The 18836-nt window shown below is 32.7% G+C and overlaps 2 protein-coding genes and 1 pseudogene across 3 annotated transcripts; 2 read left to right on the plus strand and 1 right to left on the minus strand.

Moving 5' to 3' along the window:
• The first annotated feature begins 1322 nt into the window (after nt 1–1322).
• On the plus strand, nt 1323–2185 carry LOC143594019 (uncharacterized). Its single transcript, XM_077073449.1, has 2 exons — nt 1323–1425; nt 1517–2185. Exons 1-2 carry the CDS (start codon nt 1375–1377, stop codon nt 2183–2185), a joined length of 720 nt encoding a protein of 239 aa, XP_076929564.1. The 5' UTR covers nt 1323–1374.
• A 4687-nt stretch (nt 2186–6872) lies between these two features.
• LOC143594020 (protein SOSEKI 3-like) lies at nt 6873–8934 on the plus strand (annotated as a pseudogene). Its single transcript, XR_013146241.1, has 5 exons — nt 6873–7002; nt 7181–7250; nt 7731–7846; nt 7936–8605; nt 8681–8934. The product of XR_013146241.1 is annotated as a protein SOSEKI 3-like (transcript).
• Nucleotides 8935–9265: 331 nt separating this feature from the next.
• On the minus strand, nt 9266–12782 carry LOC143594024 (E3 ubiquitin-protein ligase RZFP34-like). The gene is made up of 11 exons (XM_077073450.1): nt 12686–12782; nt 11655–11742; nt 11380–11439; nt 11254–11286; nt 11081–11158; nt 10898–10982; nt 10715–10797; nt 10530–10621; nt 10102–10171; nt 9988–10029; nt 9266–9897 (listed from the first exon to the last, which is right to left on the minus strand). Exons 1-11 carry the CDS (start codon nt 12778–12780, stop codon nt 9736–9738), a joined length of 888 nt encoding a protein of 295 aa, XP_076929565.1. The 5' UTR covers nt 12781–12782; the 3' UTR covers nt 9266–9735.
• Nucleotides 12783–18836: the final 6054 nt, after the last annotated feature.

An 18836-nucleotide genomic window follows, 5' to 3' on the forward strand; every position in this document is an offset into this window, starting at 1 on the left:
AAAAATCAGAGTTCTCAAACATTACAAAGGGAAGGACCCAATGTAAAAGGCTTGTGAAGTTGTGATGGTGGTGGAAACTTGTGAAGATCAGCTTACTTTTTTATGATATGATTTAGAATCATCTGTGTATATATCACTTGATGCACCTCATATATTTATACTTAAAAGCTTATATTAAGTTTTCTTTTAAAGTAATTTTACAGCTAAAGTTTTGAACTTTTATGAAGTTTCCAATCTTATGCTCATTTGGATAAGTAAATGAGGGGTTCTCTATGTAAATCTTGAACTTTTGGTTTCAAAACTATTGTGTAACAAGTACGAGTAGATGAAGATGAGAACTAATGGATTTGTATATGAGGTGTTTTAACTTCTAAGACAACTAAGAATAATTGGTGTAGGTGTCTGTGTTGTCGTAGAGGTGTCTGTTTTGAGTGTGCGTGAAGATCATACGGACACATGTATGTTTAACTTGTGTGAAGAACAAATATGTGTGTATGTAACTAAAGATGGAGATGTGGCTCGAGATAGTGAAGAACAGATAACTCCATGAAAAACAAATGAAGAGGTGTGTGCTTAATTTAGGCAAAGAAGATATATAGATCGAGGCCAAGGCGTGTGCATCCATCTATACACGCATATTAGCATGATTTGTGTGTTTAATAGTTGGCGTGTAAAATATGTTACTTTACTTTATCCGTGTGAGGTGTGTATGCGTTTTACTTAAATTCATCAACAATAATACAAGTTAGAATGAAAAATTCAATTTGAACACATAAAATAACAAATAAGTCAATATAATTAATGCCACCGGTTGTATATGTAACCATATATCATAAGTGCAACAATTAATATAGCACATCTTGAAACTTCAATGACTATATGTATAACAATTGATGAGAGAGAACAATTCCTAAATATAGAAATATTACTAACGTCTTCAACTTGATTTATTTGATGGCTTTAAAAAAGATCTATTTTTGACTTTAGGTTCAAATATATATAGACAAAGATAAGACCACTAACCTACTAATGCTCCTGCTCTCTTAAATGGACCCATTTTCCTCTAATCTTTGTCCTTTTTTCACTTCCTTTCCCTCTCCTATTTTCATTATTTTGAGATTAGATATTAAAACTTTTTTTATGTTCATTACTTTTTAATATTATAAGAAGTTGTCATAAGTCATAACGGTATTTTTGATCATTTGATAACTAAAATAATATATCACACACTTCAACTGTAGACATACAGTAGCTTAATAATATGTCATTTAGCGTCAAAATCACTCCTTATAACTCAACTCAACTCAACCCACTTCATTTTCTTTATTAGTCTATCATATCAAATCATCAACATTTGCAAAATTGCTAGTAAACATGGAAGATCTAACCAATTTTCTTGTTTGGACATATTTCTGCAATGGAAAGGTTCAATTCCATCTTTTTTTTATTCAAATTTCAGTTATGTTAGTTAAAATTTGAATCTTTTTTTATGGGTTTTGATTGAAATTTGATATAGAGTGTGGAGGAGTTAAGTGAGTCTCTTTTGATCACAACAATGGAGCTTGAAGCAGCAAGATTCAAAGCTGAACAAGAATTGAAGCAAAAAGAAGATGAGTTGATTCAGCTCAAACAGGTTTTGAGCATTGCCATTAACGAAAAACTCGAAGCTCAGAATCGATACCAGACACTCGCTAAGTGTCTCGGGCTAGCTCAAACCACCGTGCCACAGCCACATGCCGCGGTATCAAGCATTGAAGATGATCTGGATCATATTACCAATGGCGGGTTCTCGTCCTCAGATTGTGAAGAAAGTATTGTTTCATCGCCGGTAGCAGAACCGATAGTTACACCACCGGCGAATGTGGTGATGCCAGAGTGGGAACTGGGGTTCCCGGTGAAGGCTTTGCCCGAAAAGGGTAAGTTTTTGGAAGTGGTGATAAAAGCGGGGCTGTTGTTGCAAAACCTCCTACTAGCGGGACCGCTCCCACACTGGCAGCACCCTCCGCCACCACTAGAGACGTACCAGATTCCACCGCCACCGGTGCTGCTGCTACCATCTTCGCCACCGGTCAACGGCTTGCTTGGGAAATTTAATAAGAAAAGAGGTTTTCCTGAAAGCTCCGATTCTTCAACGGATACCAGATATCAAAGGTATGCGGCTCTACGGTATCAAGGTGTTTCGTAAAAATATTTTTTTATATTTACCGTGGTTTCTAATCTTATGATAGACATTAATTTATAGATTTAAGAGTAGTTTAAATGATGTGTGAGTTAATCGTTCCAAAAACACGGTATCCGTCCATAATTATGCATGATGGATGATGAATTATGGATGATGGATTCAATACTTAATTAAGCTTTGGATGCTAATTGGGATTTGACAAGATGAATGTGCCAACTACTGGAAGGTAGGAAATGTGGGACCCACGAATCAGAATAAAGATCTAACAAAAAGTCACTTGTTTTCATTATTTTTAGTTACCTATGTTTTACCATTTTTATAAATAATGTCAAGGTTTACATAGTATAGTTATAGTCTAGTCCAATCCGACACAAAAACTAGACATGACTCAAAGATCATTATAAGATTCTATGCAATAATAATGACAAATCACACTTGATGGTGGTTTTTTTAGATCTAAATTACCACATATAAAACTAGTTATTTCCTTTAAAACGCGCTTTGTTTAATGATTATACCAATAGAAAATTTGACTGGTACGACGTTTAAGGTGACCTCTACTTCCGTCGGAACTCAAAACTGCAAAATAAAGTGTTTTAGCAATGATTAACTAGAAACTGTATGCAAAAAAAACTACAAATATAGCATAGAATTACCTTTCTTCCAAGTATTTACATAGACAAAAAAGAATTATTAAAGGGCCATCACCTTCCACTTGACTTCATTCTTCTTCATGAATCATTATTATCTTGATTATTATCTTGTGTATGCTTCTGAGCATTATACATGTCAGCAACCTGAAAATTATTAAAGAGTCAGACACGCACGAATTGAGAACACGAAATAATGAAGAAAAAGTTAAGGAGAAAAGCGTCATATCCATCGACGTGTTTTCCTCCCCCCTGAAAGGCTGCAATGGGTAACCTAACGAGTCACCAATACTGCACAAAATATAAGCCATCATCTTAAAAATAAAAATAAATATAAGTAATGTTCAACAATAGTCTTTCTTTAACTCGAGCCAGTTATTTGATCGTTTTTAAGGCTTGTATGCCGCATCTTGAATTAAAGTTTTAAAATGATTAATTTTCACAACTGATTAAACAACAAGACTATACTGCGAGTCAAGTTGATTGTAGTTAACAATATGGCTTGCATTCACAACGGTATCTGTATTTTCTCCAATTATCATTGGATGTTATGCAGTTGCAAACTGAAATATCCACATTCTTCCTCAAATGATTCATATAACCACTGACAAAAACTATAAATCAACAAAATAAAGTTCATATATTACTGGCTACCAAACACCTATAATAATTAAAAGTTGTTCCTCTAAAAGTTGTTGTCCATTTCACTCGTCACAACGTTTTTTGCGAGCGTATGTAATTCAAATCTGTAAAAACAATCAATAGCAAACGCCATGTTACATGTGAATGAAGATTATCATAAGATGATAATAACAGAAGGGCAATTTTTGCTTCGGTTAAAAACAAGTTGTGGTTGGAAGTAGAACAGCATGTGATTTTGCGAAATCAGGGTTTGTGTATTTAAGGCCCAAAACTATTTCTTTGTTTTTTATAAAATGTATATAAATTAAGTACATATAACCAAAATAATACAAATACAATAAATTTTTACGAATCTCTATGGCTCCGTCTTTTTTTCTTTCTTCTTATTTTTCCGTCTATTTCATGGTAAAAGGGCCTAAGGAGGCTAAACATTGGGCTTGCCTATATCGAATATACATTGGGCCGTTGGTTTTATTGTTAGGTTCATTTATATTGTTTTTTACTATTTAGCTTTTTGTTTATTGATAAATATTTTATTTTTTTATATTTTAAAGAGTTGGAAATAACAAATAATTGAAAAGAAAAATCAGTTTTTATTCTTGACATTTTTTTAATACAGAATTAACGACATTTTTAAAGCCAAATCCATAGTGTGTAGAAAGGTCTAAATTGAAAATTTTATTATTAGTTTTCATATGATATTTACAATTTTTTTTTATAGAAAACAACAATGATTTAAAAAATTGTGGCATTACGATCATATTGATGCGCATAAACTAGCTACAATGATACACTTAAATCAATTAAAGTTGTCATCAAGCATTCATTCGTCCTAACACATGAATGAACTGCATTATTTGTATTATAATGTAATAATAATATATTTAAGAATTTTTTTACCAAATTAGTGTTGGTGAAAAAAGTATTTACCATTTTGATGTTCAATGAAAACTATTTACCAAACTAGTGTTTTTCATTTATTTTATATTCATCTTTATTTTAAATTCTTTTACTGGAGTCTTTTAATTTTTTTTATTTAGTTAATCGATTATTTATTTTTTATAACATAATGCTTATGTATATTTTATCCATCAATTCACTATCTTCTTTTTTTTATATATATTTTCTTATCAGTCAGTTTTTCTTTGCTTTTTTTTTTGTATTTTCACTAATTGTTATAATTCTTTTCTTCTTATTTTATTTTTTTATCTACTATTATCAAATATAAAAACAAATAAATCATCTAAATAAATTCAAAATGAAATAAGAAACATAAAAAGATAACCAAATATTAAAACTTTACCTGCTACAAGCCATGAGTCTCAATATCATATATAAACGAAAATATGAAATTCAAAGAACACAGACAAAAAGGCAAAAATGCCAAATGAAGTTGAGTCGCTACCGATCTCTACAACTATAAACAAATTTTCAAAAATGTGTAAAATAATCTGAATATGCTACACTGAACATATTTAAAACGAAAAGAATCCAGAACATCAGTACCAGCTAGGTTCGTTACTGTACCGGAACTTAACCCAAAAATAAATTCGTAAATGAACATATTTAAAACAAAAAAATAACATAATTTGGTAAAACCCAGACGTTGCGGTGATTATTCGACGTGGATTTGATCAGTATCGGTTATGTTCGTCAAAGTCTTGAAACTAAACCTAAAAAATAAAATTCGTAAAATGAATATATTTAAATAAAAACAAAAAATAAATACATTTGAAAACAATTAAAAAAAAAGAAATAAAAAGAATAGCAACGAGATAAAAAAAAGATAAGAAAAGTTTTGTTGATAAAATATAAAAAAAGGTTAACTAATATAAAAATAATAAAAAAGAAGCTCTAATATGATGCTTTAATAATAAAAGGTGAATAGAAAATAAAGGAAAACACTAGTTTGGTAAATAGTTTTCATGAAACAACAAAATGGTAAATACTTTTTCCACCAACACTAGTTTGGTAAAAAATTCATATATTTAAACTATTGACGATACATCTAAAACAACATTTTATTTTACAATTACATATGCATTCGTCGTTAAATACATATTCCATGTTGTAGATACTCGTATGCCTCAAAGTAAAAACCCTTCTAAAGTTTAAGAAAAAGTTAGTTATTGAAAATTGTATAAGCTTGTTACACGAGTAAATATCATATTTTCATTTAGCTATAGTAAAACAAACTATGACATAGTCAAGTACTCGCATAGTTAATATGATATTTGAAGGCTTACACATCTACAGACTACAATTATTTTGTACACCACATGCTCTTTGCGTGTTATATAGATATTGTTAATATTATATCATGTGGCACTAAGTCATTTTATATTGTAAACTTCTTCTGAAATAGACAAGACGCTTCACAACTCAAATATGCTTAAAGCATATATTAAAATTTAAAATAATTTTACATTTCATTGTAGTTTTAATAATGAACTATTGTAACAATGAACTATTAATCTACAAAAATACTAGTTGAAAATATTTAATTTAACGGTGTGAATTCTAACACAACACACGCACATGTTTAGTTAAACAAGCACATATTTAGTTAAACAAGGTATGCTTATGTTAAGTTGTTAACCCACGTTCATGAGTTGTCTCGTCTAACCAATTTGTTTTCTTAAAATGTGTTTTATAGTATAAAATAGTTTTGTTGGCTAACTTAAAATGGTAAATGATATAAGACTTTATAATATAATTGCAATTGTTTTGCAAGCCGTAAAGTTGTAATTTTTAAGTAATACATAGAAAAAAAAACCATATTAAGCAGGTCATGTTGTTGTTAGCCAATAGATATTTATGTCATGTATGTGTTCATATATTCAATACGATTTTCAAATAAAAATCAAGTTTAAGTTCTTATCAGGTTGGACCCGCCAACCCTCAAACATAACTCAACCTTGGGCTGACATAATTACTCCCCTGCACGGCAGTTGTTGAAATTTGAATAAAATCCCGTACCACCATAAATCCACTCAATTTGAGTACAGTATAAAAGTGCGCAATAATAATACTAAAGTATAATAATAATAATATTGATTGAAGCTTCTCCACATGACCATTATTATTAATATTATAGATACACCAAACCTCTCACACAAACACAGATTCTGTTACAGTGTTTTTGTCTTTGTCATGACTTAAGCTGTTTGAATTTGCTTATGATTCACTCATCATTCTGTCACATACCTGATTTGACGTCTTCACTCGTCGAATCCCCTCACACAATCACAAATATATTATATCTAGCTATTTCATTAATGCTGTCAGAATCATAGCAATTTGGACAAAAGATATTATTCAGTTGCACTCACCAAATTAATATTCCAACCTTGTTTTCATAAATTTGGAGCCCCAACCAAATTTTCATAAATTTGGAGATGGAGATAATTCGGCAGCAAAAATGCCGAAAAGTTCCGGTGCTTTATTATTTATGTCGTAATCGACAACCGGAGCATCCTCATTTCCTCGAAGTTCCTCTCGTTTCACCGGACGGTTTATACTTGAGAGGTATACATATATATTTTTAACACATTGTTTTAGTGTAGGTAAATTAGTTGTACTTTGATTTTAAAGTTGTTTCGATTTTTTAAAATTTTAAAGAAAGAAGGTGTTATGACATTTAATGATGTTAAAGTACCGGAAAAGCGGACGGGTATAAAACTATTTACTTTATGTTATGTTGCAGATGTGATTGAGAGATTTGATTCTTTGAGAGGAAGAGGCATGGCTTCCATGTATTCATGGTCCTGCAAGAGGTATGTTAATGGGTCATGCTATAACTACACACCATCCCATTTGATTTCATATCATATAACGGCCGTCCACAAAACACTAAGGCGGCCATTTTGACCAAAAAAAGTCAAACTTTGAAAAATTTTGATTAGAATAGTGTTTGTTTGACCAATATCTAGACAACCATTCTGACCATAAGAGAGTCAAACTTGAAAATTATTGTTCAGAACGACCGTTTGGCCACGGCCATTTAAAACAATGTGGATTAGGTGTCGAAACGCCCGTTTTGACCAAAAAAGTCAAGCCGGGAAAGTTATTGGTAAGAATGGCCGTTCTAGCCACAGGCATGCCATATTTTGAAAGTTATTGGTCAGAACGGCTGTCTGGCCAATATCTTGAATTCCGGATGCCGTGCTGGCCATAGACGGTCAAATTTTGTTTTTTTTTATCTTTTTTTATCAAAGCGGCCATCTTAGTGTATAATGTTCTTCTTGACAATGCAGAAGTTACAAGAATGCTTTTGTATGGAATGATCTTGGAAAAGACGACCTAATTGTTCCTGCTAACGAAAACGAGTATGTCCTCAAAGGCTCAGAGCTTGTTGAACACCACAATTCAGGTAAATAATTAACAGATCATATTCACATGTTAATTTTGATTAATCAATGCGTTTAGATCATAATGTTGCACTTGACATGTTTTTTCCAGGTCGGTTTGCTCCCACTACAAACATGAAACCGGAAAGCGTAAAACAGTTATCCAAATCGCCATCTTCGATTATTCAAGACGATTATTCATCTTCAACAAACATAATATCACAAGAAGATGATGGTTGTCACAGTGTGACAAAATACAAGATTTACAAGAGCACTCATGGCCTTGCAGATGCTTCAACTCAAACAGATGAAATTGTGAAAGTGCAAGAAACTTGCATAACAAGTCTTGGAACCGATAATGCACTCGTTGACTCGCCTCCATCTTCATCAGACACATGCTCATCTGGTTGCAAAGACACATTAGAATCTTTAATGAAAGCTGATAAACATCACTTCAAAGCCTCTTACAAACTTGAAGAAAAACAAGTAGATAATAATAATGATAATGAAGATCAAGTTCCAACAAACACAAAGATTAGGACTTTGCTGCGGTTAATCTCATGTGGATCAGTTTCATCACAAGATCACAACTTTAGTCAAAGTTTAACTTGCAGAACAAAGTCCTTAGATTCAAGATTATCTTGCTTGACTGAAAATCCAAGATTTATGGGTATGAATTCAGAAGATAAGCAATACTTTAGTGGGAGTTTGGTTGAGACAAATTTGTTCAAGAAAGACGAATCCCGTGAACTGAAACGATCTTTTTCGTATAGTGCTAACAGGTTAATTTGTGTGTACATATCACTTTTAATATTTGTGATATCTAGTCTTATAATTAATTTGGTTACATAATGCAGGATTAATATGTTTGACTCGACGTTGACCCGTACAAAGTGCATACCGAGATCAATAATGGGATCATTAGGCAAACATTCGAGAAGCTCATCAAGGAGATTCTGTGAAGATTCTAATTCTTTGTATTTTATCACCTTGCATATCTAGCAATGGTAGCAATAGATTCACTGAAGCTTGTTTAGACAAGATACCATCCAAGAGAATGGAATCTTTTGGAGATAATAAGGAGAATGTGATCAAAATTGAAGAAAGTTAAGTTAATTAGTTCATTACTTAATTATAAGTTCTTGTGTTTATAATGCTCATGTTGGTTGATCCTTTATATTCGCTATCCTTTTAACAGGCTTTCTTCAGGAGCGCGAGTTATTATCCACTTGGAAGGTAATCAATCATGTTAGTTAATGATTCATCAGGGGTATTTTAGTCATTTGGCTCTTTTAATGACAAAAAGTGAACCACAGTATGCAAGAATGAAGAAACAGTTTGTGTTGTACATTGACATCATAGTTTGTGCCAATTTTAATAATTTTACTTATGTTTTGGCACTATGTGAAGTTGTTGTGTATGTTGAGTTTTTCTACTTTGGTGATATGTGTATGATTTTCCTGTCTGTTGCTGATATTGTTGTTGAGTCAAATGCAGCAATTTTTCAATTGCTTTCAAGAGAAAATATCAAAACTTAAAAAAGTTTTACTTTATGGCTTTTGAATTTCAGCACACAATGTCACATTCCCATGGTTTTTTGGACTATCATCACTGAAAAACATGGATACCACAAAGGTATGTGAAATATGTGTCATGCTTTTTGAAATTAGAAATTTTGGACAACAAAGAGGTGTTTGGTTCACATCATTTATTTTGAAGGAATTAAATTCTCAAGTAAATCCACATTTGACCAAACACTATCAATTATCAAGTTTTTACTTCAATTTACCTATCATAGTAAATAAAAAATACAAGCCTTTACTACCACCACCAACCACATATCATTCATTCATTATTTTTCACACAAATACTTTGATTTCTTCATGATCACAAACAAGGCATTTATGTGTGGCTAATGAACAACTTCCTCAGAAACTGATGATGTGTATGATGAAGAAGAAGAGTGTCCTCTTATTTGTCTTGTATTATAAGATTTGCACTTTTCACATTTATGTCCCACTATGTGAAATTGCACTCTTGATATATTCTCACAGTCATTACACAATATCAACACCTGGTTCATAAACAAATACAAAATCCCATTTCATTTTTATGCCAAAGAAAATGTTAGAACACGCGCTATTGAATCTAAACAAACACTTACCATTTTGTTTTGATATGTTTGGGGCATAGGTGTTACTTCAACCTAAAGATATTAATAAATGTTAGATAAATAAAACTTAAAAACTTTCTCTAAATTTGATTTGAGTACACGCACCTCGTGATCAAGCTTTTCCCAAACATCTGATAAATCACATATAGATTTCGAGCAAACCGGGCAAGAATACCTGCAACGTCATCAAGAAAATTAAGTTCTATATCGATTGTAACGTTTTTTTTTCATTTGTAAGCGAACCCACTGTCACAATCATTGGCGAAGCTTTATTGGGGCTCGGGGAGGCCCCAGCCCCCCCCCCCCCCCGGTTTTTTCGCGTAGTAGTGTACATTTGCTTGTTTTCGTCCGAAATTTTTTATGCGTAGTGTAAATTTAGGCGTTTTCGGCCGAAAATTTGAGTCCGGCCCCCCATCGTTTGTGAATTTTTGTATACATTTTGAGTCCGGCCCCCCCGGTGTCTTAGTCCAAGCTTCGCCACTGGTCACAATTATACTTTAATAATGTGTTTGTACAAGTCTTTTAGTTTTTACCTATGATGTTGTTGCATCTCTTTCAAGCAATCCAAATGCATCGTATGCCCGCATTGTAAGATGGTAAGATCCTTCAAAGTATCAAACAAAAACTGCAAACCAAAATGCAAATGTTTCATTCTAGAATTCAAATAAAAACATTTCCAACTATAAAAGGTTTAAAAACAAAGAGTGCATCATGTTACCTCAGAACAAATAGGACAATCATGGTGCATTGCCCTTTCGACACATACATGTGTATCTTTAATTAATTTTGCATAGCAACATCCTGCAATATTAATCATGGGAATCCACAAAACTTGCTTAAGGATCGTTTATAAAAAACAAATGATATTAGAAACAGTAGGGTTTTTTATGTTGTTATTTACCACATTTGTCGCAATGAAAGAAATTATCCTTGCCACCTGTTCTGCATATCCCGCATTGATCACAATGATACTGATTCTTTGAAACCTGAAGATGATTCAACCAATTATAAATGTGTGTAACTATTTAGCAGATAATATAAACACCAAACTATAAACATGTAATCTTGAAAAGTGAAAACTTACATCATCATCAAAGAATTTGCATTTCTGACAGAAGTAATTCCCCATACATACCCCACAGTTGATACAATTTTGTTGGACCTGAAGAAAGTATGCAATGTTTTAACGTTAATTATGTGTATTTTACTTAACTGACTTTCTTGGTTTAATGTATAAGTATTATCTAAACAACTTACATCTTGTTCGGTTTCACATACAGAACATATCACCTAAACAATCAAATGAAATTAAAAAAAAACAATTAGGATAAGAACCAAAATGAGAATGTGGACAAGAATTGGAATATTAAACACAATAACCACCTTTTTAACTTCGTGTCGAGGAACATCATGCCGATGAAGAGGGTCAATTGCAAGGGAATTCTGATTTTTTGAATCAAGTAAAAACGTTAGCAGCTAATTAAATTTAAAATCTTTACTTCTTTAGTTTTCCGTATCTTTTATTGGTAACAGTGAGAACCCGTTCGGGAAAACTCACGGCCCATCAATATACCCTGCTAACCAATGTAACCTTATGCTTTTTTTTCTTCATATTAACGGATACCAAAATTAGTATATACATAACATAAAGAATTTACCTTTGCTTCGTTATGGCAGTGGCGACATTCAAAAATTTCATCACAACATGGTGCCCTGATCTTGCATCTCCTCTTATAATGTATGCACCTAAATATACCAAAAAGAAAGTATAAATCCCTGAAGGTTTTATGATTTCTTTTGTGTTCTTTATAAGTAAGGAGTGTTTGGATAATTGGATGTGTGTCTAAATGCACACAAGCTTTAAACAAAGATGTAAACGAGCCAAGCCCAAGCACGACTACGCTCGAGCTTGTCTAGTTTTGACTCATGAGAGCTCGAGCCCGCCCCGTTTCAAGCTGATACTGTCATTAGCTCATAAACCCAACAAACCACAAAGGCCCTCATCTCAGCCCACATAACTCATCAAAAGACTAAATGGATTCCCTGATTAAATACACTTAATGCAAGACATGAAGATTGCTTAAATGGGTTGACCGTTACCTTGATTAATAATAGCATGAATAAAGGGTCCTTGTTGACTGCTTAAATTTAGGAATAATATAAGTAGTTTTGCATTTACTGGTTTTGTTTATTTTCATATTTAAATGAAGTTGTAAAAGAAGCAACGAGGCATGCGAAAAATGATGGAAAAGTTCTATATTCTATCTCTATTTTCTTTGGGAGTTTAGCCTACTCGGATCGGCTCTTAGCACAAGCTATTTTTCTAAAGCTTGAGCTCGGCTATTGAGTCACGTTATCAAGATCGGGCTCGGCTCATTTATTGCTTATTATTATAATTTCGAGACAAAACTTAAAAGGCACAAGCTCGGGCTTGATAACTAAACGGACTTTATTTAAGGCTCAGAGTCATCTCATGCTCGATAAGGCTTGGCTCGTTCGAGCTCTCTATCGATCCGATATCAAGTAGCTCGTAAGCAACCCAGCTCGTTTACACCCCTAATTTCAAATGGTTGATATAAAGACATTAAGTGAATAACTTTTTTTTAACTTTAATCACACTAACCACTATATAACACACAACCAATCACCCCTAATATTCAAAGCATCATAAATGAAAACAACAACATACCCATAATTGCCTTCTTCAACCTTCACCAAACAATCATCTGCATTGGCGACTTGCACATCAAGATTCAATTCTTGGAGACCCATTTCATGCTCCATTACTAATTACAATTCAATTTCAAAAACACCTAAATTAAAATACCCAATTAGCGACGATCTTAATATACCCTCAAAACAATCAATGTCAAGACACCAAAATTGAAATATTAAAGCGAGTGATCCAGCTCAGAAATTGGGTGTTTGAAATCGACGTTCAATATATTATAATAAAGCTGGAAATTAGCTAGCGGTGATCAATGTACACTTGCCTGATTTTGACGAATTTGAAGCAATTGGATTAGGGATAATGGGTTGTGTTTGATCTGTGATTAGAATTAGAACATGAATTTGGATACGATAGATTGAATTCAATGTAACTGAATTATTGGGTTGGGTTTGATGGGAGAAAGATAATAATATTTATATTTATGTATAAATATATTTAGAAAGGAAGATACAAAATTATGATATTTTGAACTTTTAGATGGCCTAATTTTGGATTCTCACTCATTCACCTTTTGTTTGTTACACACGCTCTAAGATAACTTAATAGTTGTCTGAACTTTGAACGGCCAACAACTTAAGTGGGGTTATTCGAGATACCCAATGGTACATACGCTTGTGAATAAAGACAACGCCAGATAGCTTGAGCCCTAAGCTCATCTGTTTTATGAAAACTCACCGTCCAAAATCCCACTACGTTAAAACCCGGTTAGGATCAGATTATATTTTCAAAACAATAATATTGGCTTTGACAACGAAAATTAAAGTTACAAGTTCATTGATCACATTAACAGTATAGACTATTATCGTCTAATGAGTTACAGTTTCTATTATTAGAATTCAATTTTACCAACTATTATTGAAATATAAATCAACAAGAAGTTGGGTACAAAACACAACAGAAAGAGGGAGTGAAACAACACTAGGGATGACGATGGATGGGTTCGTGTCACATAACAGTTCTCAATCCTATATTCGGTTGTAAAAATCTTGTTCCATACCCAGTTCCTATATGGCTAGTAATTACGCGTCATGGTATTGAACATACTCATTAGTATTTTTAAAATTATTCGTTGAAATTTTTCAGGTACCTACTTTTTTTAATCATAATAATTATTGCATACTTTTTTTATTTTTATAACTATTGCAAATTAAAACATGACAAATTGCATACACATAAGTGTCAACATAAAAAAAATAAATAACATTATGATTTTATTTAACTTTAGATATATACTTCACAACATACAAAAAAAAAAGATAAATAATATCATCAAATACATATCATAAAAGGAAAATCACTTTTCAATAATGAAGTAACTAAAGCGAAGCATTAACATATAAAGGTTACTAAATAATAAAATTAAAGTCTTTCAGGGAGTATATGGGTATACGGTTCAGTTAAATAGAAATGTGGTTTCTCATAATCAGGTCAAATATCACCTAATCCAGTATCCCTCCCATACCCAATGAAACTTTTAAAACTTTATAGCTAACATGTAAGGTTTTGGATCTACTCGTCGCATATGTTTTGGGTGTACTAGTCTGGCTCATTTTTCTGCCATCACCAAAGAAGACTTGGTAAACACAATCAAGAAAAACTAAGAAGAAGGGAGCTTTCCCAATTGTTCGAGCACATGGATTTAACTTTGGATTTGTGACTGAGCCACATAAACAACTAGTTTTGATGTCATCGTCATTCGCCAAGCCTTTTAAGTGAAGTTTTGGCATGTTTTTTTTTTGCACCAAGACATTTAAAGCTTTCCACATGAATCAAAAGACAGAACAGATAATAGCGAACCATGAATTGTTTTTAACTTTTGATACCTTTTAAGAGAAGTTTTGGCATATTTTTAGCACCAAGACATTTAAAGTTTTCCACATGAATCAAAAGACAGAGTAGATAATAACGAATAATGAATTGTTTTTAACTTTTGATGCATTTATCGACTGTCATTTCCAAATAAGCAACCGAATATTATAAAATCTCTTCCGCTCCACAAGAAACTCGTCCAGGAAAACATGGTCTGATGATTCATTCTCATTATAGCAAAAGTGAAAAAAATGTAAATGTTATGTTGTCCCTTAATACAATACTGAGACTTAATGGAATTCGGTCCTAGTCATGATACACCATAGACGATTCGACGTTCAATTCTTTCCCAAATTATTTTTTTAAAAGGCCGGTGTTACTAAAATGAAAAGAGAAACCACTGACAATAAGCAAGCAGCCCAAACAATACAAAGGAGAATAAAAAACATCAACAAAACATATAATAGCTTATATTGGAAACAAACAAAATTAAACATGCACCACTTCTTCCAATCTAGACACGTTAATACATAACTAAGAAGAAACCTAAGGCTTTTTCATCCCAAAACCATTCGGCTGCACCAAGATTGAACTACAAGTATCCACGATATTTAGATCATTCACATTAGAATCTGCCTTTATCTCCATCTCTATAATTTAACTAAATATCTTATATTCTACGATATTTAAGTCTTGACCCGATACCCAACCCAAATCTCTCAAGGGTTTTTCGGCTTCGGCTTCGGGTTTTTTCGGGTTGGGTTAATCGGGTTCCAGGTATTATAGTAAAAAAAAGTTTTAAAAACTACAATGCTAAAATTAAAACAACATAACTTTCTTCGCTCGTAAAGTAAATAACCAAATAGTAAATAAATGTAACTGAATAAAACAATTCAAAAGAAAACTAAAACAAACTCCGACCATGATTATTTACTATGCGTGATTTGGTTGTTCGGTTACCTTTGCTATTAATCATAAACGAAAAACATAAATTAACAATAAACAATTGATTCATAATAGGTGAAATAACAACAATCGATTATGGCTAAATTATGATAACTTTAATGGTTAAGGCTTAGCCTATTATATAAAAATATATTTGGTTTTAAAACTATTATTTGGATTTTTCGGGTTGACCCAAACACATAAATCAGACTCAATAACCAACCCGAATTGCTTTGATTTGGATTAGTCTTTTTTTAAGTTTGGGTTTTTCAGGTCGGGTTAGTTTGAGTTCGGATACGGTTTTCTTAAAACGGATTTGGGTAAAAATAACAAACACTAGTTACAATTTGTTAAACTTACAGCTTACAACTATCTTTGGAGCGTGTAGAGGATGGCAGGTTAAGGTGGCGCGTGAGGAATGGTTGGGAGTGATTGGACTTGTGGTTGATTGAGAACAGTTGTAGCCGTTGGATGTAGCCATCGCCCGCGGTTTTAGATAGGATCATTGACGTAGCACTACATCACACTAAAATATCTTTACCATTACCATTTCATCATATCCAAACAAAACACAGCATGCACACAACACACTTTCTTTTTTAACTTTATACAAGATTGCAAGTTACTCGTTTGGTCCAAGTTGTTTAAACATCTTGTCTTCACATATCAACTCAACTTGTACAAATTGTTAACAATACATTTCAATTTAAAGGTATTTGTTTGTTATAACTTTAACCAAACAAACACACGAACACTAACAATTAAACGGGTGAGCTTTCTTGTTTATGTTCGTTCGTAAGAAAAATGAACTTGTTCATTAAAACAAACAAACGAGCATGAACAAGTTCGTTAATATTCTAAACGAACGGGTCATACATAAACGAACATATATAATCTAACACGAGTTAAAAGTAAATGTGAATATCCAAGTTAAAGTCTACAACGTCATTGTTACATTAAACATTTGAAAATATGGTCTTCAAATTGATTCCAAATTGATATATATTATTGATAGATACATTTGAATGAGCATTAAACGAATGAACAATTTTTCCTAATTTCTCCACCTTGTCCTCGTTTAGATCCAGATGCAGAGCAATTTGTTCTTTAGTAAGTGAATGATCAACATTTTCATCTTCTTCGATCTCATCCGCATTAATTAACCATGCTATAAACAATACCGTTTATCCCCACAAACAAAATAATGTTAGCCGGAATCACATCAATCGGCTTTGCTCTTGTGTAGTCCTTGTAGGGAATGATCTTCATATCACCACTTCCACCAGCACTCGATCCAGCGGATGTAAATGAAGCGTAAATGATCTAATGAGATATTTGTTCATGTTCATTTGTTTAATGAAATGATTAGAATTTTTTTATGTTCCTTCATTCATTAAATAAACATACATAAGTAAACTTCTCGTCAAACAATTAATAAGCGGTTCAAACTTTGGTCACGTGAATTATTCTTATAAACTGAGTGAGGTGTTTCGGTTTTATTGGCTTACCTTTTATTTTAATATTAAATTTGAGTTTTTTTATAAAGACAAACAAAAGAAATGAAGAATGATGGGTATAAGTGTATAACATAAGTTGAGTGAGAGAATGAAGAATTGAGTATATAACAGATGATCTTACAAACATAGGCGTAAGTGTTTTGGGTAGACATTGGGTACTATTGTACTAACCTAACGTGTCTAGGGCCGTCCAAACCGCTCGACGCTCGAACTCACTCGCCACTCGCTCGGAATTTGCTTGGAATTCGCTCGTTTTTTCGCTCCATTGTAAACGAGCCGTTCTGCTCGGTTCGGTTTGTAAACGAGCCAAGCAACGAGCAAAGGTCTGCTCGGTTCGGTTCGGTTCGCTGGAATATTTTTAATTTATTTTATATATAATTATATATGAACAAATATATAAATATATAGACAACACACATAAAATATAAACTATAAGTATACAATTTTTTAAACCCTTTAAAATTTTTCCTATTCCACCAATTTTATAGTTATTAGTTCGATTCAAGTTTTCAGAATACTAAAAGTTTGTTTACACGTTCATTATATCTTACTTCAAACTTCTTTCTCCTAAAAATTTACAACTTATTATATGTTTGTCTAAAAACTACTAATTTGTTTACAAAATATATTATTTACAGTCTTCAAACTTATTTCTTATTGAAATTTTTAAAATGAAAAAGAAATAAAAAACGATCGAAATCGCTCAATATTCGATCGAAAAATGCTCGGTTCGATTTTGGCTCGTTTCGTGTTTCGCTCGGTTCGAATTTCAGCTGTTCAGTTCAGTTCGGTTGTAAACGAGCCAAACAACGAGCAAGCCTTCGCTCGATTCGGCTCGGCTCGTGAACAGCCCTATGTGCCTAGCCTTAATGGACTATAATTATTAATGGGTATGAGCCCAACTGGCCTAAGTCACATGAAGGAGCCCAGTGAACGCAATTGACTAGTGCTGGCTGCTGAGTATGTGACAAAAGTCAGCTTTTTTAATGATTAATTATTTAAAATCAGAACATAGATTTAGCAAATTTTTTGTTTAACGGCAAACTAAGACATCCAAAAACATAAATTGTCTACCGTGTAATTTAAACACTTATCATTCGGGATAATATCTTTTTAACACACTATATCAATCAATCAATCAAACATACCCAGTATTTCCCATCACAAATAGCCTAGGCTATCATAAGTAGGGTCTGGGGAGGGTGAGATGTAGGCACACCTTACCTCTATCCCTAAAGATAGAGAGGTTGCTTCTGGCGAGACCCCAAACTCAAAAGTAAATAGATATACAGATAATATTTATATATATATATATATATATACAATCAACTACAATACTATGATATTAGTCTGTTTAATTCAACATTTCACTATAGGTAAACTAAAAACACAACACACGGTAGGATTTAGTAAATAATAATAAGTAGAAAATAGTAATTCTAAAAGTAGAATTAATAGTAAGAACGATAGTAATACTAACAACAACCACAACACCCACCACAATAGCAATAGCAATAGCAATAGCAAAAGGGATAGTAATAATAATAGCCCGTCATTCTAAAGGTCTTTAACCTTAATTTTACGTCTCCAAGAACTCCTATCCTCAACCATGTCCTCAGAGAGGTGCAACTCTAGCAAATCACGCCTAATTCTCTCATCCCAAGTCAATTTGGGTCTACCTCTACCCCTCCTCCCCTCTATAATAAGGCTTTCCACTGATCTAACGGGAGCCGTTGTCTGTCTCCTTTTTACATGTCCAAACCATCTCAATCTGTCTTCCCTTATCTTATCTGATATAGTAGCCACCCCCAGTCTTTCCCGAAAAGCGTCGTTTCTTA

Source organism: Bidens hawaiensis, unplaced genomic scaffold (genome assembly GCF_021521415.1).
Source record: "Bidens hawaiensis isolate Kalapana, Puna unplaced genomic scaffold, B.hawaiensis_p1.1 tig00043007_1, whole genome shotgun sequence".
NCBI lineage: Eukaryota > Viridiplantae > Streptophyta > Magnoliopsida > Asterales > Asteraceae > Bidens > Bidens hawaiensis.